The following is a 22467-nucleotide window of genomic DNA, read 5'->3' as shown; positions in this document are numbered from 1 at the left end:
CAACCAGAAAATCCTGTTGGTTTCATTTTCAAGTGATATCCAGAATTCTATCAGTTCTCACCACCTCCATCCCTACCAGTTTGAATTATTGCAGTAACTTCCTAACCCCTTCACGCTTCTACTCTTGTTCTTCTGGACTCAACTCTTCCCAGGACACCCAGAGGGAATTGTTCAAACATGAATCAGATCATGTTTCTCCTTTGCTCAATACGCTCCAACTGAGTCTCCTCTAATATAGAGTAAGTGCCCAAGTTTGTATAGGATAGGTCTCCCCTGCTCTAAGAAGCTGTATGAACGTGTCAGGCACATTCCTACCTTACGTGCCTTGCGCTTGCTGTTCCGTCTTCCTAAAATTCCTTTTCCCTAATAGTCTCTAGGTTTGTTCCCTCACCTCCTTGTGTGTATCAAATGTCATTTTCTTAGTGAGGCCTTCTTTAAATAGTACACTTAATATAATTTCCCTACTCCCTATACTTCATAACCCCCTTCCTTGCATTACTACTTTTTATAATATCCTTCTAACATTCTCTATACATGAATTATTTAATTTATTTTTTGTCTTCCCTCATTGTAATGCCAGTTCCCAGAATGGCAACTTATTTATTTATTTATTGTAGAGAAGGGGATCTTACTATGTTGCCCAAGGTGTTCTTGAACTTCTGGCCTCAAGTGATCCTCCCACTTGGGCCTCCTAAAGTACTTGAGAGCATTGCAGGCATGAGCCACGGTGCCCAGCTTGCAGATTTTGTATTGGTTTTGTTCAGTTCTATATTCTCAGTGACTAATGAATACAATGCCTGGTCCAGAGGTGACACTTATACATATTGTTTAAATATGTGAATAAAAACTATTTCTTTTTGGAAGCAAAGAACAAATTATAATTTTTTAAAAATGGAGAAGCATTATTAGCCTTATTAGCAAATCATGGGTAGCTCAGCAGACTGATGTATCCTGTAAAGTGCTAGACAAGAAGAGATATCCTTTATGGATACCACCCTTTCTGAGTGACCTAGTTTGTAACACTGGGATATTAGGAATGACGGATGTTCACAGGGGCAGACCCTTTCTCTGGAAATGCCCTTGGCTGACAGGATGGATAACATACAACATTAGGGGTCTGGCTTTCTACAGAGGCATTACATGAACCATAGTTCTAACTGAAGTATTTCCATGTCCAAATGAATTAAGTAAACTGAAATCCCTCCCTTCCCCTCCCCTCCCTCCCTCCTTCTCCCTTCCCTTCCCTTCCCTTCCCTCCCCTCCCCTCCCCTCCTCCCTCCCATCCCCCCTCTCATCCCCCCTCCCCCCTCCCCTCCCCTCTCATCCCCCTCCCATCCCCCTCTCATCCCCCCCTCCCCTCCCCTCCCCTCCCCTTCCCTTCCCTTCCCTTCATTCTTTCTTTCCTTTTTCTTGAGATGGAGTCTCCCTCTGTCACCCAGGCTGAAGTGTAGTGTCACAATCTCGGCTCACTGCAACCTCTGCCTCCCCGGTTCAAGCAATTCTCCTGCCTCAGCCTCCCAAGTAGCTGGGACTACAGGCGCCCACCACAACGCCCGGCTGATTTTTTGTATTTTTAGTAGGGATGGGTTTTCACCATATTGGTCAGACTGGTCTCGAACTCCAGACCTCAGATGATCTGCCCGCCTTGGCCTCCCAAAGTACTGGGATTACAGGCGTGAGCCAGCGTGCCCAGCCCTACATGCTTATTTCTGTTTCTCCTCTTCTTGTGACATGAAGGGAAGCAACTTTGTTCGTTTGCGGCTATAGTCCAGATGTCCTGACATTGACTCTCTGGTCTTGCTCATACCATAATAGGGCACATTTGTGGAAGTGTTAACAAGACACCAAGGGGCAAGTAGTGTACTGATGTGTGCTCACAGCTCTGGAGAGCCACTGAGGGTGGGATGCAAGCAGTGCCGTCCTCCCTCTCCACCCTGTTGACATCTCTGAGGGAAATCCCTGGCTCCTCTCTCTGGTGGGGACTTGCCAAGGGCTCTTTGTAATAAGCAGATATTCTCTCCACCCCAACCTAGGGTTCCCCTAGGCAATCTTAGACTTGCTCAAGTTCTTCATAGGGTTGGAAAAAGCCCCCTTGTAAGGGTCAGAGGTACTGAGAGTGCTACCCATCACAGAAGTCTGGAATCCCATCCAGTGGCCTAGTGAGTCAGAGTTCACAGGTTCCAGCCCCCATGGTGGGTGTGGAGTGGCAGTGACAACAGCTGCGGTTTAGATCCTAAGCAGGAATTTCTGGTTTGGGTTGAGTCTGTGTAAATGACTGATTTGAAACCATGCTATAAGGCTCAGACTGTGACAGGCATGCTAAGTGGGTCAGGTCAGTGTGGAGGACAGTGTCAATCACAAGTTGCCCAATCTACCCTGTCAGTGCCCAGAACACACTCTTTGCACTCTTGCCAATCTCTCCTATCATTTTGTCCTCACTAGCTGTTTCTTTGTTGCTTAATTTTCTGTGACCAGGAGCAATGTATAACAAGGTGGAAAGGATGTAATTCAAGCAGCAATTCATTATGATAAAGATAGAATTTTTCATCTTCCTTTTATAATTAAGATGGCTCTGCATCCAGCCTTCTCCCTTTCTTCTTGCCATTTTAATCCACAGATTTGGATTCTAAAGACTGTTGTCTTCCTTTTTCCGTACTTCTCCTACACCCATTCCAACTGCCCACCAGTTTCTTTCAATGATTCCTTCCTATTCCTTCACTTCCATTTTTCAAGCCACCATCCTGTCCTGGCACACAGCCATCCCACCTCACTCTTTGTGGTGGTCTTCAATCCATCATACACAACTCTAGCTCTCACGATGTGATCCCTGGGCCAGCAGCATCAGCATCACTTGGGACCTTGCTACAAGTGCAGACTCTCAGCCTTCTTCCCAGACCTCCTGAATCCAAGCAATTTGGATTTTAACAAGCCCTCTGAGGAGGATCCTCTTAACCACTGTGGAATATTATAAGCAAATTCATCTGCTAAAAAATCTTTCTTTTTCTTTTTCTTTTCTTTTCTTTTTTTTTTTTTTTTTTTTGAGAGAGAGTCTCCCTGTGTCACTCGGGCTAGAGTGGCACGATCATTGCTCACTGTAGCCTCAGACTCTTGGGCTCAAGCGATCTTCCCACCTCCCTCCTGAATAGCTGGGACTACAGGTGCATGCCATCATGCCTGACTAATTTTTAATTTTTTTTGTAGAGATAAGGATTCGCTTTGTTGCTCAGACTGGTATTGAACTGCTGGGCTCAAGCAATCCTCCCGTCTCGCTTCCCAAAGTGCTGGGATTACAGGCATGAGCCACCACACCTGGCTCAGAAATCTTGAAGGGCTCCCCATTCTCTACAGGATTAAGTTCAAACATAATCCTGGACCTGGCTGGAATTTTCAAGGCCCCCCTAAACTGTATTAGCTTTTGTTCTTCTGCATTTCCTTTGCTCCAGTCAGATTCCTTGTTCTCTAATGTTCCTGCCCTCCCATGGCACCTCCTCCCATGCTCTTCATACTTACTCATACCCTATACATCTGCAGCAGCATAAGCCAAGCCTTATTTCCAAGCCCAGCCTGGAACTTTCTTCTTCCTCTGAACTTATTGTTGTCTTATGCATTTATATGGTCTAATGCATCATTTGGCACCTATTCACTTTACCTTGCAATGAAAATCATTATTTTATGTCTGTGGATCTAGATTCCCCATAGGAATAGGGTGTTTAACAGATATTCTTCCCTTTTGTTTGTTTCTTTTAATCAAAATGTCACCAATGCTCAACATGTTTGAGCATTTACTGTTTACAAACATGTTTCGCAAACATGCCTGGTGATAGGAATACTTGGGTACTTGATCAAACCATGGATTCTCAGAGCCCTCCACTGACGAATCCAATTTAGAAGGCCTACGGTACGGCTTTGGGAATCTATATTTTCCACAAACGCACCAGGTATTCTTATTATAGGGCCAGTTTTGGAAACACTGATATAGGCTATAAGGAAATAATCAGGCATTGTGAGTGTAATACAAAGAGATTTAATGTTATAAAATATCAAGAAGCGTATAATCTTTATGGAGAATCTAGAATGAAAATCGTTTTTATCCTGTCTGACTCTGTGAGCTGGGAGATTTTGATATTCATGAATCACTAAGAACCAGGGAATTTTCTCCTTGAATCCTACATTGCAGAATTCCCTAAGAGGGCAGTCTTGTTTTTAAAATGGTATCATTCAGACCAACCAGTGTCATTTTGTAAAGAAACTGAGCCCAGAAAGTTTAACAATTTGACCAAGAATAGATTACTGTTTATTGTCAGAGATGAGTATAAATCTGACTCAACATTCTATGCCTCTTAAAATATATATATAGAGAGAGGCCGGGCGCGGTGGCTCACGCCTATAATCCCAGCACTTTGGGATGCCAAGGCAGGCAGATCATGAGGTCAGGAGATCGAGACCATCCTTGCTAATATGGTGAAACCTCATCTCTACTAAAAATACAAAAAATTAGCCGGGCATGGTGGCACGTGCCTATAGTTCCAGCCACTCGGGAGGCTGAGGCAGGAGAATCTCTTGAACCCGGGAGGTAGAGGTTGCAGTGAGCCGAGATTGCACCATTGCACTCTAGCCTGGGCGACAGAGCGAGACTCCATCTCAAAACAAAAAAAAAATGTATATATGTGTATGTGCATATATTATATATATATAGCTTTTAAAAACAAGTATATTACTTTTTAAAAAGTCATGTCTTATGAATATTTTATGTAAAGACAAGAATAATACATAACTTGATCCCAAACTTTAATAAAGTGGTACCTAATTTTTTTTTAAAAGTGTTAATAACTGAGATAAATGGAAATAATGATGTAAAAGCAACTATCACAGTGACTAGAGTATACTTGGCATTAATATCTGTCTATTCTCCTGGTCTTTGAATTATGAATTCAGACCCTAACCTGAAAGTTCATCCATTTTCATTGTTTTAATAATTAAGAGCATTCATTGGCTTTAGAATTATTCAAATTAGAGTTTGAATCCTGGTCCTGTTACACACTGTGTAATTTTGTTCATAATTATTTAATATCTAATATTAATACTTAATAAATATGTTCATAGTTATGTATTTATCTCTCTAAGCCTAGGTTTCTTTACCTCAAAGTGGTAATAATAATGCCTTGCATGATTGCCCTGAAGATTAAATGTAGTTTAGTGATGCTTGGAAAATGCTAAGCGCAACGTCAGACATTTAGTACGTACTCAATTAATGAATTACTGTATTACTGATTTTCAGCAACACTTTAGTCTGATGAGTACCTTCTTATAAAGAGGAAATAATGGAGAGAGTGATACCTGAGCCAACTACCTGACTGAATCCTAGAACCACCACTTAATACTTGTGGGATCTCAGAAATGTTATTTAACTGTTCCATACCTCAGTTATTACCTCTATTTTACAGATGAAGACCTTGTACCTAACTCATGGGATCATTGTGGAAAGTGAATACGTTAGTATATAAAAAGTGCTTAGTTCAGTGCCTGACACAACATAAATATTCAATAATATTAGTTATCATAATTATCTCTTTCTATGCACTTACTGGCCTTCAGATTTTCTAACTCTGAAGAGATTATCTCTTCCTGTTGGCAAGACTGAACTGAGAACACTCTTTTCTTTTTGTCTATTTCTAGGACACTTTTAAGTTTGTCATTCATCTCTGCATTTCTGCCTCTTAAGGTTGGAGGACCCTTTGCTCAATGGTCAGAAAATAAACAATTAGGCATAAAAGAAATGGCCAACAGGAAGGGAACAGGAAGAACACTGGCAATATATTAGATGTTTAGAGCAATTTTGAAAATTAAAAAAAAAACACTAGAGAAAATCATAGAAACTATATTAAAAAAAAGAGTTAATAATGATCTAGAAGACTAGAAACTACGCTAAAAATCCCTTGAAACTAGCCCCCTTTTCCTAACATGAGAATAACGTAATGTAGCATCTTTCTACTAGCCCAGAGATAAAATTCTTTTATCCTTCCTTTCCTCCTTCTGGATTTTCCATAGTTAGCTCTAGAAATTCTCATTCTGGTCTACTTACCTATTGATCCAATCCTGTCCTCACTAGTCCTTTAGATGAAGCTCTTGCTGCAATCATCTTTCCAGAGCACGGCGCGTACGGCTTCCCATTTTTGTGTGTACTGCAGCAGACACTAACTGCCTTCCCTGTAGCCTTTCCCCACCTGTCCAGGGGCGGGGATCTGCATCTGCAGGAGTATCCATCACTTCCCTGTGGGATTCAGACAAGTCTGGCTCTATTCCCGGTTCAAGCGGTCAGTCCTGATTGGCTTAAATGCATCATGGTGGTCTCATTGTCCTGCCAGTGATTGGTTTAGCCATGGGCATATATCTTAATTCTAGCCAATGAAAGATGAAGAATGGTATGCCAGGGGACTATAGGAAATAGATCCTTATTCTTAAAAATAAATTCGTGGGAAGAAGTAGTTCCTGTAGTTATGCCTGCATTTGATATAATGAACTGCAGTAGCTTTCCTGCAACTATGAGGAGAACTAGGAGTAGAAGGGCAAAGCAAAAAGATGCAGAAAAAAAAAAAAACACAAAACCAAAATGTAGATCCCTGGTGATGTAAAGCATGAGGTGACCCAATCCTGAAGCCAACTTACCTTGAGAGTTCTTGTTAGATGGGATAATAAATTTTCCTTATTATTTATGCCAAGTTGAATTGTATGCTATCTGTTATTTGTAGTTACAAGTACCCTAAATAACATACAAACCCTTGTTCTGCACTGATGAAGGCATTTCTTCTCTAGGTCTCTAGAACTGCAAGTTCTAACACGTTTGTGAAGCAACCCAGAAAAGTCCCAGTTCAGAATAATTTTCCTCTCCGCTGAACTCCTTTATCAACTCAGTTTGGCATTTCCTTCCCTCCCTCTCTTTCTCTCTCTCCACTCCCCCCACCTCTCTTTTTCATCCTGTAAATGTAAGACCCTAGATTAGATCTTTTTGGTATTTACAATGTACAAGAAACCACCCAGAAAGCACAAACACTTTAACATATCTTCTATAGTAGTAAAGATGGAAGGAGAACAATTTTGGTCTTTCTAGTCTGCACATTGGTTTGGACTCATTTGTGTGATTGGCAATATGTTTTAATGTAAAGAGTGTAGATTTTGGAGTTTACAAACCAGAGTTTGACTCCAGGCTTCATCATTTACTAAATGTAGGTTTCATGTCAATTGCTTAACCTTTATAGATGTTTTCTCATATATAAAATATGGTTCATAATACATTGCAGCATTAAATGAAGATTAAAAGCGGCAACACAAGTAAAATGTCTAGGATATCATGGACACTCAGTAACATCATATGTAATAACTACTCATATGTATCTATATACACAAATGTTTATTTATTTATGGTTGCTGAAGAAGAACATATATGCAAAGAGGACAGTGAGCAGTGGGCAGTGGAAGAAGTGGAGGGTCTGATAAGATCTGGAAGATATTTAGACACCATTTCCTTAATATTCTCATTGTATGGATGAGGAAACAGAGATTCAGAAGTTTTCTAAGATTTGTCCAAAGTCCTACTTCTCCTTGCTGATATTTTTATGTATACGAATTAGCTTCTTTTCCCAGAACATGTGATTCTGATGATTAAGATATATCTACTTCAAAACTCTGTTTCTTCTACCAACATTAGAACTTGGGTCACTTGGCAAAGAGAGAAGTGTCAACAGAAACACTTTCAAGACCAGACCAAGTGGAATTAGGGAAGAAAGTACCTGTCAGGGAGATTTGAAAAAAATCACATCATTCTTCCCAAGAGATACAACGTGAAACTTGGGAATGTGAACTATTAACCAACACAAAGAATAAGGAGTGATGGGGATCATCTCCATTCTAATTTTGATACTATCATAGATGTTATAATCTCATAAATTCATTTAGTGTTATTTTCCTCATCCATACATGGCTTTGTCATCTAAGTGATATTTTCTCCATTATTTGAAACGTCACAATAAATGAAAGAGGAAGAGTAGAAACAAGGAAAACAAGAATGTGGAAAGCTTTGGTCACCATTAAATTTACTTTAAGTCAAACACTCCACAGGACCTTGACTTGCTCCAACTCATGACACTATTGAAATTTACTCATAAGACTACTCAATCTTTTTGTGTGTGTGTGATCCAGGATTAGTAGGATTTGTAGATAAAACAGTGATTAGACTTTGTGTTCATTTGCCTGTGTATTCGGTACAGCAGGTGTGCCTGCGTTAGGAGACAGAATATATTCCTAAAGTCAGAAACCATGACATAAACATTATGTCCTGAGACCAATCACTGCTAAGGTAGAGAAGAGAAAGAAGCCCAAGTAGGTCTTGGGTCCCCAGAACAGAAGTAGAGGAGTCTTGGCAGCTGACATACCTAGTCACGGGGTGGCTGTTGTGAGAGTAAATCACAGTACATGATTATGTAGGTGAGCCAAATACATGATGGCAGGAGACAATATTTATGCTTAAGTTACAAAATCAATTTTAGGAGTCAGTCAGGAATCTTGCCAATCTTCATCATCCTTTCTTCCCACTATGCACATCTCAGAAAGACTGAAAATCAAGGGAATTGGGCATTCCTGTAATTCAGCCTCTTGTCTCCATACTCTTTCCTGTCTTGTACTCTCCAGACTCACATATGTATTGAACGTTCTTCTATTATCTTCCTTACTTGAAATATATATTTTTTCTTTTTAAACTCAACCATTTAAATTCTTTTACTTAAATTTTTCCTTTGCTTCCTTCTTCCTGTCTTACATTAGATTATAGAGGACATATTTCAACTATTTTATTACAGTGAAATATTTTTGTTTGAATTGTTTTTCAATAATGGTAGGTAGAATTGTTAAGGTTGGCTTATGTGAGACTAAACAAATATTCACAGAGAAATTATCATCCAGTTTCATGAAGGGACACATTCGAGAATATTTATGACAACATGTCTATACACTAGGACTTGGAGGTAATCTTGGTATCTGTCATGGTGGAAATGGGAAAGTAATGTAGGAAATGCTATCAACAATGGTCTAGGTATTCATGTACAGCCATGCATAGATCTTAAAGATAGTGCTAAGGAAGTAAGAAACAGAAAGAGCTCTATAGCACAATAAGACAAGTAAATTAAAATAAATGCACACAGGAAAATATGTGTTTTTCAGAGACATGCAAATAAAATGATATATGTCAAAATTAAAACTCATGTATATTTAAGGGGCAGGCAATGGTAGTGGAGCCAGGGATAAATTGATGTAAAAATAAAGAGAAGGCATTTGCATGTGTCAGCAATAATAATCTCCATTAATGTGATAATAATGTGATGAGTATGGATGAACTCAACTCTCTGTACTTGAGGTTTCAAATAAAGATATGAATCCTTTATTAAGTTGAATTCTCCAAATGGGGTAGTTGAGAAATGTTTCTGACTAGGCTGGTTTGAATCAGAAATGCTGTTTCCATAAAGGGGCAGACTTGATGCATCCCAAGAATTGACTTATCTAAAGTCAGGTAAGTAACATCTCCTACAGCCAGTAACAACCTTCTTATCTGGCAAATAGATGTAAATATCAACATGATTGTCATCCTGGTAGGTATTGCTGAGGGCCATGCAGTTTGCATCATTGTGCATAGATATCAAATGCTTGTCCAAAGTAATTTTTTTCAGCATTCTATGGGGAGAAACACCTTACATTTGTGCACTTTATATTATTCAAAGCAATTTATTTACAATCCCCTTTGATTCTCCTAAAGGTGGCTGAGTCAGATATTATTATACACTTCACAGATAAAGACTGCGAAACACAGCAGAGCTGAGTGATTGTCCCAATGTCATACAAGTTAGTAGACCTGGTCTAAAACCCATGTCTCTGGAGGAACTGGTATGTTTCTTTTCTCTCTCCTCATGACAATATACAGCTAACTGGGTCATGTCTTTTTTTGCTTTATTTCCAGAAAGTTCAGAACCGGATTTGAAGCTCTTGTGAAAGAATTACAACTTCTCTTATCATCTGCATTTTTGTGTCCTTTTTGCATTGGTCTTAAACTTTTACTTTTTTCTATTTTTCCTGGTCATAATTATTTATTTCTACTTATATTTCTACTCTTATGTTATTCTAGAGCCACTATAGGCTACACTGGACAATTTGTAGAAGAGATGGGAGTATAGATAAATGCATGAATGTAAAGAAAAGGAAAAAAAAAAGTCCTCACAACACTAAAATAAAGCATTGCTTCTTGGGAAGAAGATCATATAATTAGCTCTAATGAGCCTGGCTACATTTAGAAAATCTCTGTGTTTGGATTATATATGATTTAATTAGTATTTGGACAACTATGATTAATGAGAGAACAAATCTCTAGAACCCCTACTGAGCAAAAAGGCTGATTTTAGATTTTAAAACTTAGCAAATCTAAATAACCCTAGTTCAGTATGCCTTATTGTGTTACAGGTAAAGAACAGCCATCCAGTGAAATCAACTACTCTGGAGCAGCCTGGTTTTTGAGCATGAAATTAAGATACTGAGTTTGTGACTTCTGTCCTCCATTCATTGTATGGATTGCCCTTCATATTGGATCATGTGTCCTTGACCCACCTGTCTAGCTTCATCCTTCTCCTGCCACTTCCCTTCTGGCATCTGACATTCCACAGGTTCACAAACTTCCTAGCTGATACCCACACTGAGTCCTCTGATGGATTCCCTTTCACTACTTCCCCTTATAGGCCCAGTTCATGTCATCTCTTAAGAAACTTTCTTTGATTTGGGCTCCTCATTGATCACATTACTCAAGCAGAAGTCGTCTTCTCTATGCTTCATAAGATTTTGAAAATGCCACCATTATTATTGGCGTATTTATCTCCCCTAATAGACTGTGAACTCCTTAAGTTTTTGGCTATTACGTGGTCATCTAGGCCCTGATGTGGCCTATTATAGTGCTTGGCTCATAGCAGATACCCATTTTATCTTTCATAATGAGTAAACACAGCTGGTTGAAAAGATGTCCCATGAGTTGCCACATGCACAGGTCAACAAGACATTTCACCAGGTCACAGTCACATGCTGTTCGGGGATGCTTGCTTTTGGTTTGATCTCTACTCCCTGGGCTCCCAATTATAACAACTTACTGCCTTTTGTTTTGGGCCTTACTTTGGTCCCTTTTTAAATTTTTTTATTTTTTATTTTTTTGAGATAGAGTCTGGCTCTGTCACCTAGGTTAGGGTGCAGTGGCATGATCTTGACTCACTGCAACCTCCACTTCCAGTGTTCAAGCAATTCTTCTGCCTCAGCCTCCTGAGTAGCTGAGACTACAGGTGCTCTTCATTGCCATGCTAATTTTTGTATTTTTCGTAGAGACAGGGTTTCACCATGTTGGCCAGGATGGTCTCACACTTGTGACCTCAAGTGACGCTCCCACCTCTGCCTCCCACCTTTATTTTTTATTTTCCTCATGATTAGGGTTATTTTTTCTCAAAGCCCAGCTGCCTGCTTTAAGAGTTATTTTTTGATTGCCACTATTTAATAAAAGCTTCTCATATTTTATCTGGCAAAAGATGCAGAGGTCAACCTGATTATCATGTTAAAGGATATATAGGTTTTTAGGATATATAAATATTTATATTCTATGAAATATGTCTGAAAGTACATATGGTTGGCCTTCTATATTTATGGGTTCCACATCATGGATTCAACCAACCACATATTGAAAAATTTTGAAAAACTAAACTTATAAAAAATCACAATACAATAAAAATAAAAAATTTTAAATACAATATAATAATGACTTACATAGTCCTTATATTGTATTAGGTATTAAAAGTAATCGAGACATGATTTAAAGTATGTGGGAGGATATGCATAGGTTATATGCAAATATGATGCCATTTTATATAAGAGACTTGAGCATCTGCAGATTTTGTTATTTGTAGAAGTCCTGGAACCAATCTCCCATGGATACCAAGGAACGATTATACATATATATATATGTATTTTTATGCATACACACACAAAATATGCTGATATATATGTATATGTATATATGTGTGTGTATTTTTATTATACAATATGATTTCTATGATCAGCTCTTAAGTGTCAAGATTGAGCTTTAGCTGATCCTTTAAGTTTCACTCTCTTAATATGAAATAAATTTGAATCCTTTACAGAAAACCTAGAGATAAATACCAGTTTTTTAAAAGTCATGCTTGTTATTATACATGTGTGCATCCCTTCATTATGCAAACACTTATTGATGCCAGAAGTAGAATAAATGCTGTGATACAAAAATAAGACAGGCAATATCTATGTCCAGAAAGCTAATGGGAGCACAGCAGGAGCTGATGCTAGAGTTGGGTGTAGAGTCCAGACATGAAGGACTGTGTATATCATGCTAAGGAGTTGGTTCTTTTCCTGTCACCAGTGGGGAATTTTTAAAGCCTTTGAAGCAGGATAGGCACAAGATCTTGTCTCTATTTGTACTCTATTTGTACTAAATGTTCTAATTCTTTGAGAAAAATGGAATAGTGGAGATATAAACCAGTAGATTGTTGCGAAAGGCCAGGAGGGAGATAGTGAGAGCTTAGACTATGGCAGTGGATAAGGGATGGAGAGGAAAGAATAGATTAAGTAAATAAGTAAAATAAATAGAATGGTCACTGTAAGTGAAGAAGATGGAAAAGGGAAATGCCTAGGGCAATTACTGGTTTCTAGCTGGGCATTGTGGGAGTGTCATTTATGGGAAAAGGGAACACAGAAGACCAAAATGAATAAGAATTCATGTGTAAAAATAACTACCTAACATAAGTAGTTATGTGTGAAAATAGAAATACTGTCATTTATCATCATATTTAACAGCAAGGTCCTGAAAATAATACTTTAAACTGCACTTAATTTGACTGTAAGAGAGTGTATCACGTTTCTTTAGTCAGGCTATGTGTTTTACCTTTACATTCTTGGACAAAGATATATTGTTGAAGTGAGAAGTTGAGGTTGAAAAATGGCTTGAGTCCAACTCTTCTGAATTTTAGTGTGCTATGCTGGTGTCTATGCTGGTTACTATCAATATAGTGATCACTGTGTCTGGTAATGCACCAAACTACTGAAAGGTGCAACTGGTTAGTTAGAAGTAATAGAATTCCTTACCGCCCCCCCCCCCACCGCCTGACCAACAAACTTAATGATTTAAATCTTTGCCAGTCAACGATTTTGCAAATGTAGGTTATACAAAAAATCCAAGTTGAATAAGTGTATGAGTGGCATATGAATGGCCAATACAGGAAAAGATAGTAATGGCTAAAATGTATTGAGCACCTACTATATGCCAGGTGCTATTCTAAATATTCTCAATTAATCTTCACAAGTCATGGAGTTAATGACTATTATACTACTCATTTTGAAGATCGGGAAACTGAATCACAAGCTTACCCAAGGCCATCTGCAAGTAGGTAATTCAAGCTAGTATAATATAATACCAGATCCTGAACTCTTAACCATTATACTAAAATGTAGTGAATAATGACCTCCTAATAAAAGTAAAAAGGTGTTAAAGTCCCCAGCTCTTATTGTTTTGGGGTCTATCTCTCTCTTTAGATTTGATAATATTTGCTTTATATATCTAGGTGGTCTGATGTTGGGTGCATATATATTTGCAATTGTTACGTTCTCTTGCTGAATTTATCCCTTTATTATCTTTTAACCTTCATTGTCTCTTTTTAGAGTTTTTGACTTAAAATTATTTTATCTGAAATAAGTATAGCTACTCATGCTTGTTTTTGGTTTCTGTTTGCATAGGCTATCCTTTTCCATCTCTTTCACATTCAGTTTATATGTGTCTTTCCAGATGAACTGAATTTCTTGTAGGCAGCACATAGTTGAGTCATTTTATATCTTTAAGGTGGGAAATGTAATTCATTTACATTCAAGGTCGTTATTGGTAGGTGAAGACTCATGTCACTATGTTAATTGTTTTCTACTTGTCTTGCATATCCTTTGCTCCTTTCTTCCTTCATTGTTTATCATTGTGGTTTAGTGGTTTTCTGTAGTGATAGGGTTTCATTCTTTTTCTCTTTGTGTATCTGCTCTACCAGTGAGTTTTATACTTTTGCATGGTTTTATGATAGTCATCTTTTCACTTTAAGATGTAGGACTCACTTGAGTTTTGCAAGACTAGGCTAGTGGTGATAAATTCCTTCAGTTTTTGCTTGTCTAGAAAAGGCTTTATTTCTCTTATGTGTGAAAGGTAGCTTTGCTGAGTATAGTCTTCTTGACTGGCAGGTTTTTCTCCTTTCAGCACTTTGAATAATTCATCCCATTTTCTTCTAGTCTGTAAGGGTACTGCAGAGAAATATGCGTTAGTCTAATGGGGATTCCTTTATGTGTGACTCGATGCTTTTATCTTGATGTTTTTAGAATTCTCTTTGCCTTTGAATTTTGACAGTTTGACTATAAAGTGCCACAGGGAGATTTTTAGACTGAATCTTTTTGGAGAGCTTTGAGCTCCTAGATCTGGATATCCATATCTCTCCCCAGCTTGGAATGATTTTAGCTATTATTTTATTAAATAGGTTATTCTACACCATTTTCCTTCTCTTTTCCATCTGGAACTCCCATAAATGTGACCATTTGTTCACTTCATGGGGGGTCCTATAAGTCTTGTAGCCTTTCTTTACTCTTTTTCATTCTTATTTCCTTTATTTTCTCTGCCTGGGTAATTTCAAATAACCTATCTTCAAGTTCAGAGTTTTTGTTTGTTTGTTTTGTTTTTGTTTTTTGTTTTTTTTTGAGACAAAATCTTGCTCTGTTGTCCAGGCTGGAGTGCAGTGGCATGATCTCTGCTCACTGCAACCTCCACCTCCTGGGTTCAAGAAATTCTCCTGCCTCAGTCCCCCGAGCAGCTGGGACTACAGGCACATGCCACAATGCCCACTTAATTTTTGTATTTTTAGTAGAGATGGGGTTTCACTATTTTGGCCAGGCTGGTCTTGAACTCCTGACCTCATGTCCCACCCACTTCAACCTCCCTAAGTGCTGGGATTACAGGCATAAGTCTTGGGCCTGGGATTACCAGGCCCAAGTTCAGAGATTCTTTTATTGGCTTGATCAAGTCTGCTGTTGAAGCTCTCTATTATTTCTTCAATTTATAGAAATCATTAGCTGCAGTATTTCTCTTGGCTTCTTCAATGATTTTTATCTCTTTGTTGAATTTATCATTTGTATCATAAATTTTTTTCTGATTTTGTTGAATTGCCTGTCTGTATTTTCTTGTATCTCATTGAGTTTTGTTAAGATCACTATTTAGAATTTCTTTTCCAGCACTTTGTTGATTTCACTTTCATTGGGGTCTGTAACCAGATAGTTATATTTATTCGGTGGTATCAGATTTTTCTTGCTTTTTAATGTGTGTGTGTGTGTGTGTGTGTGTCCCTATGTTGATGTCTGTGCATCTGATGGAACAATCACCTCTTCCAAAATTTCTAGAGTGGATTTTGTAGAGAAAAACTTTCATCTGCAGTTGGGTTTTGGTGTGCCAGTTTGGAAGGATGTAGTGATTCTATTTTCAGGCAGGTACAGTGCAGTCAAGAACACTATACCCAGAGAAGCTGCCCTTCAATAGCTTCTGCAGCTGTTCAAAGTCAGCAGTAACTGTGAGCACCTCAGTAGCATAAGCTGTAGAAGTTTGTGGGATGGCAGTGGCAGTGTAGGTTGTTAATAGCTCCTCAGTGTCAAGGGCTTTTGAAGTCCTCCTTGTTTTTCCTACAATGGAGAGACTTAGAGGAGGGAATCCTTCTTGATATCTAGTGTGACATGGCTTACTATTAATAGCAGCTACAGAAGCATTGGATTCCAGGTGCAGGTAGTTGAGGCAGCTGTGGGGCCAGGATCCTAGGCTCAGGGTCTCACAAACCTATTGTGACACCTGGATCTTGGAGTACAGGTTCATTTTTGTAGCAGGGTTGGAGGACCAGGTAGCCTACAGGACCAGAATCTATGACTCTGAGGCACAACCTAGAACTGCTCATGGAACTGGATTGTAGCTACAAATCCTATCTTTTGGGGGCAGGGCACAGCACTGGCCCACCTCCAGGGAAGAAGGGGTGCTGTGGATGTTTGGGCCTGTGGAGAAGGGTATGGCTGCAATTTGGGTGTCTGACCCAATAAGGCTCAGTGTGTCAACTTGGGTCCCAGGGGATGAGGCATCATATAGTGACTCTAGACCCTGGAATGGTGGGGCTCAGCAGTATCCTGACTCTATGAGGCTACATGCAGTAGCAGCTGGTACCCTAAAATGGTGGAGTACAGCTATCATTTGGACCCTGGGGTACAGGGAAGAAATAGCACAGCAATGATTCTTCTTTCCAAGGAGAACAGTGTTTCAGCAGCTCAGACACTAGAGAACTAATTCTGCCCCAGGGAAGCAGGGTCCTAGAGTTTGGGCAAGGTGTCTGAGTTCACCCACTGCTCTGTTTCCCTGGGATGTGGTATGTGCTGTGTCAGCTCAGCCCTGAGATGTGCAGCTACTAACAGCTTGGCAAAGCACCACTTCCCCAGGGGGTGATATACTGCTTCAGCTCAGGCCCAGGTGATGTGACCATTGTGGGCAGCCCAAGCACCACTTCCCTGAGATGCATGGCACTGCTTCAGCTTAGGTACTGGAGTGTGTGACTGCTGTGGGTAGCCAAGGCACTGTTTCTTGGGATGCAAGGAGCTGCAACAACTTAGGCACGGGAGGTGAGGCTCCTTGGAGTGGCCAATGTACTACTTTCTCAGGAGAAAGAGTTCTGCTTTGACTACAGCTCAGGGAGAAGGAAGGAACAGGTAGAGCAGCTCCACATCTGCTTGGTCTCACTGGAAAAAGTGTAACAGCTGCTCACAACTTGACATGGGGATGTCAGGCCACTGGCCTAGGGTGGTTTGGTGGTAGCTTAGTCTCAGGGGTGAGAAGAAGCCATGGCTATTTGTCTTTGGAGAAAGACACACTTCTGTAGTAGTTCCAGTTCCAAGGTGGCACAGCACAGGAACTACAGCCCACAGGGGCAGGGACAGTGTTAGCTCCTTCTCTGGAGACAGCACAGGTATATAGACCCCAGAAAGCTCCCTCAGCTGGACTTAGTGCCAGTGAGGACTGTAGGGGAACAAGGTCTGTAATTGTCCAAGGTGTTGATGGGTGTTCCTGGGATCCTCTTCGTCTCTAACTGATGAAGATGAGTCAAGTCATGGTGAAATACTATGAAGTGTTTGTCTATAACCTTTGTGTTATGTTTGGTCCTCTTCACTGTCAAACTCTCCCGTTTCCCTCAGTTTCCTTAACTCTTCCTCATTTTCTAAGGCTGTCTCTCAATTCAATCAAAGATCTGAGATCATCATTTACATTTCAAAACTCCTTTATATTAGCATGTTAATTCTACTAGGTTTAATCTGTTTTTATCTTTCAACAAATGATTTATTAATATTACATTACAACAAGTGACAAAATATTAGTATCTAATTCTAGACATTGAGAATTAGATTCTGGAATGAATCGTTGGGATAGAAGAAAAATAAAGATTTGTTTTCTCATAATTTTAAAGCTTCCGTCTTAGTCTAGGCACAGCTAGTGCAACATTTTCTTCAACCCCACAGGCTCCATTCCCTTTACTATTTGTAATATGCTTGGGTCACTCATAGGAGAAAGACACTGTCAACATCAGTAGTTAGCAACATTTTCAAAATGCATTTTGTTGTCTTAAATAAAAGTTATGCCGTTATTTCAGTAATCTCATACAGTCTTATTTACTTCTGTACGTAAGATATGAGCTCTCAACATTCATGTAGGTGAATATTTCCCATGTTTTTTGAGGATTCCCAAAAGACTTCAGGAAGTTCCCAAAATAATTTCAAGTGTTTAATTTTTTCTTTTTTTTTTTTTGCGATAGTAACTACTAATGTTTATTAAGTAACTACAATTTGTCAAATGCTGTGCTAAGTATTGTAAATTTCTTTCAGTTAGTCCTCATAATGTTACTATCTCCATTTTTTTTCTTTTTTCTTTCTTTCTTTTTTTTTTATTATACTTTAAGTTCTAGGGTACATGTGCACAACGTGCAGGTTTGTTACATATGTATACATGTGCCATGTTGGTGTGCTGCACCCATTAACTCGTCATTTACATTAGGTATATCTCCTAATGATATCCCTACCCCCTCCCCGCACCCCACGACAGGCCCCAGTGTGTGATGTTTCCCTTCCTGTGTCCAAGTGATCTCATTGTTCAATTCCCACCTATGAGTGAGAACATGAGGTATTTGGTTTTCTGTTCTTGAGATAGTTTGCTGAGAATGATGGTTTCAAGCTGCATCCATGTCCCTACAAAGGACACGAACGCATCCTTTTTTATGGCTGCATAGTATTCCATGGTGTATATGTGCCACATTTTCTTAATCCAGTCTGTCACTGATGGACATTTGGGTTGCTTCCAAGCCTTTGCTATTGCGAATAGTGCCACAATAAACATACGTGTGCATGTGTCTTTATAGCAGCATGATTTATAATCCTTTGGGTATATACCAATAATGGGATTCACAATAAAAGAAAGGAGCACTGTGAATCCATGAGAGTCAGACCAGCAGTTTAAGACCCTCTTCATAGCTCAGTTTCTGGTGCATGAAGAGATTCAATTAGCCTTCTTGCTCTCAGTTCTTAGAAGAATTTGAGAGGAATAAGAGCAATAACTACCTGTATTATTTCGTAGCCTAAGAACAGAGAAAATAGATATTAAAAAAACAGAAGCCAATTCCTTTCATCCTAGGATGTCTGAAAAGGAGAGATTCTATGGAGCATGGATGCAGAAAAGAAGGAGTTATGCCTATGAGAAAAAATAAACTCTGGACACAATCACTCAAGCCCAGAGAAACAACCGCTAAGAGCAATTAGCATCAATTTCATTGTCACCAGGAGGGCACATACCAGAGAACCTGGGACAAAGCCTGGGATAGAGCGTTTAGCATTCTTAGGCTTACTGGTGCTGTGGTTCAACAATCTTTGAGGAGATGGAGAGAACCGGAGACCACCACCGTCGTGTGTAAAAAGGATGCTATAGCAACAACAAGGCTGCAAAAATCAGCTAGAGTTTAGGTTGTACACCATTTGAAATCCAGCCTGTACTTGCTTTCTTGTGAAGGACTTGAGATGTGCTGAGATACCTTAAACATGTGAAGGTGACTCTTTTGAAAGGCAGAACTCTTCATGAACTCTTTCTACTCATTAGTTTTCCTATCACTTCACCATTAAAACTAGAAAAGAAGCTGCAGGCTATCTCAGGTAGCTTCTTATTTGGACACAATACCAATACTATAGACACAATTGAATGAGTGACTAAATCTTCCTGATTCTTCCATTGCACAGGGTCAATATGTGTCTTTGACTAAATAGCTGTGCTCTTGTTCAAAAAAAGCATGTAAACACAGGGCTTGATTTTGTTAGTCTCTATCCCAGAAAATTGGTGGATCACTCCTTGGCTTTTGTATAATTCAATGACTGGCTTTGCCACATCCTTGTACTGTCTTAGCCTTGCAGCAACTGCTTTGGGTTTATCATCCTTATGCCGGACTAATGGTTCACCAGCGATGTCATCAATTCCATATACACGAGGTGGATTGAATTCCAAGTTATATACCCTTCCACTAGGAGAGGATCTTTAAGTGTTTCAAATGGAATGTTCAACCTGATCACTAGATTCACTTCACAGATTTTGTCCAGGACATCAGCCTGTCCTAATGTCCTAGGAAAGCCATCTAGGAGGCAGTGCTGCCACATCTATTCTCCAACTCCAACATCATTAGGCATGCGATCACAGGTCTGGAACCAAAAGACCGTTCTCTATGTACTGCTTGGCCATGTCACCAACTCCAGTGTTGACCTTGATGTTCTCCTGCAAGCAGTGGCTACTAGAGAAATGTCGGAGGCCTAAGTTCTGAGCAATCCTCTCGCACAAGGTGCCCTTGCCCTAGGCAACCAGCAAGAGGATGACCGTACAGGAGTCTGGAAGCCATTGCCTTTGCTCGGAGGGGGTGGCCAAATGTATAGCCCAGATAGCAGTCCCAGAGGGAGTCCCAGAGGGTTTTGTTTCTTGGCTTCTACTCTGGCACCTTCTGCTCACACTGGGACTTGTCAACCACCTGCCCTTTGGCTGGAGGCAGAACTCCAGGAGGCTACCAACAGACCCTGCAGGTGACCTTTTATTTTCAATTCTTAAAGACATTTCAGAAAATTAGGGCAGGCATGGTAGGTAATTTTGTAAGAGGAGGCATGCCTTTTTCTTAGGCATAAAATCACACTGTAGGAGTACCCGACACTTCAAGGATTCAAACCAAATCCTCTTTCTCCTTACAGTAATGTAAGCAACAAGGCAAAATTAAATAGGCACAGATTAATTTACTCTTGAAGGAGAAGAATAAAGGAGTGTCTTTATAAAAGACACTTCTTTATTATTAAAGACACTCTTTATTAAAGAATAAAGAAATATATCTATATATATTTCTATTGCTGAGTGCCTCTAAAGCCTTAGTTATCTCCAACCCTCCTATTCTCAGAACTAGTAGTACGCAGGAGAAGGCAAGAACAGAGGACAAATGTCCCAAAATCCCAAAAAGAGTGTGACAAAAGAGACTGACAAGATAGAAATGCAGAAATGAATCTAGGGGATTCACCTCTAAGAAGAAGGTGGGGAAAATGTCCTAAGCTTGTGAATTCTAGCTGCTGGATTGCAGGCTGTTTGGCATTTAAAATGGGTGTTTGTGATGAAGATGATGATAAATATGGGGTATTAGAAAAATATTATTAATATTTATTTCAGATATTGGAAATTACTAAAATTAAATGAGCAAAATTGTAAAGAAGGTTGAGTATATAAAGGAATTCTAATTACATTTAGGGTTAGTCTATTTACCCTAACCTTAGCGCTGTTTTTGTGAGTTGCTTATAAAATCAGAAAATCATTTATGTGAGCTGCTTACAAAATTATTTATGTGAGCTGCTTACAGTTTTGGGAATAATGGTATATGGCTCTGCAGCATAATAATACTTGTATGTGTCAAGTTAACCTGTTTTTTTGTGTGTGATTTCAATAGGAAATCCTATTTGTGTGTGCTCTGTGTAATTCATTATTCATGTAACGTGGCCGTTTACTCACCAAATGAAGAAGCATTGCAGAAATTCCTCAGAACTTAAACACAGAAATAATATATATATATAATGCTAGGCATTGTTCTGAACATTATATAAGTATTAGCTGATTTAGTCCTTTTACAACAATCTTCTGTTGTACTATTAAGCCCATTTCATATTTAAGAAAATGAGGCATAAAGAGGTTAAATAACATAGACAAAGCAAACAATGAGTTAATGGTGGTGAAAAGAGTATTTGAACCCAGGCAGCTTGTCTCTGTTATCTATGCACGGCCGTAAGTTTGAAGTGTCTCTGGGTTGAACCAAGTATCTGATTCCTTTGTCCTCAATGGGGTAGACTCAGCAATTGGAAGTAGGAAATGGGTTGCTCTAGAACTGGACATCAGCTGAACATCTGGGTGGCTCAACAGAAAGAAAGGAGAAAAAAGTAATGTAATAAAAGTCAATAGATTTCAAAGAATACATTTCTCTTTGGTAGAAAGAGTTAATTACTACTGGGAAATTTTGGGTGTTATTTAATATTTACAAAGCCATTTCTAAGAGAAAAGGCTTGAAATCCCATTGGGTAAGTCAATCCAAGTTATTCTTCAGCTGCCTTTAGTCCAAAAACACTTTATCACAAAATAAAACAGTAATAACCATGCATACTAATGACCCTGAGTCAACAAGAACCTCCCCCCACACACATATAAACACACACACACGAATATGTATACATTTATACAAGTCAATACATCAAAGATGTATGTGATCTACTTTAAAATATTTCCATTAATATCAAGTCAAAGAAATTGATGTTTGGATGCATCTTTGGGTAAACATCATGAATGTGAAATTCCTGATTCTTTCTATGTGACCCTCTGAACTGAATGTTTATAAAGTATAATATAAAATATTTTAGTATAATAAATTCACCTGCACCAATCTATTCAACTTCAAAAACTGTTGTTTACCATTCTTTTATCATCTGTACCTCTATCCCCTCTCTACCCCTCCTTGATTATTATTATTTATAATTTTTCTTATATACATTGTATATATACATTGAATTATATATATACACACACACATTGATAGAAATGTGCAAATCTTAGCGGCACAGTTTTGACTAATGCACATACACATGAAATCCACATTTTTTTTTTTTTTTTGAGACAGGGTCTCGCTCTGTCATCCAGGCTGGAGTACAGTGGCATGATTTCAGCTCTCTGCAGCCTCTGCCTCACGAGTTCAAGCTATTCTTGTGCCTCAGCCTCCCAAGTAG

General features: G+C 39.1%; 1 protein-coding gene across 1 annotated transcript in view; it reads left to right on the top strand.

Moving 5' to 3' along the window:
* LOC105495579 (TTK protein kinase) overlaps window positions 1-10110 on the top strand; it is a 66440-nt gene extending 56330 nt beyond the window's left edge. The window contains exon 22 of the mRNA XM_011765330.2: window positions 10004-10110. Coding sequence (XP_011763632.2) covers window positions 10004-10024 — 21 coding nt within the window. The 3' untranslated portion in view covers window positions 10025-10110. The remainder of the gene's footprint in view (window positions 1-10003) is intronic.
* The last annotated feature ends 12357 nt before the right edge of the window (window positions 10111-22467 follow it).

The sequence above is a fragment of the Macaca nemestrina genome, chromosome 5 (genome assembly GCF_043159975.1).
Source record: "Macaca nemestrina isolate mMacNem1 chromosome 5, mMacNem.hap1, whole genome shotgun sequence".
Classification (NCBI taxonomy): Eukaryota; Metazoa; Chordata; class Mammalia; order Primates; family Cercopithecidae; genus Macaca; species Macaca nemestrina.
Note: the sequence above shows the minus strand (reverse complement) of the source record. Positions and strands in the feature narration are given on the sequence as shown.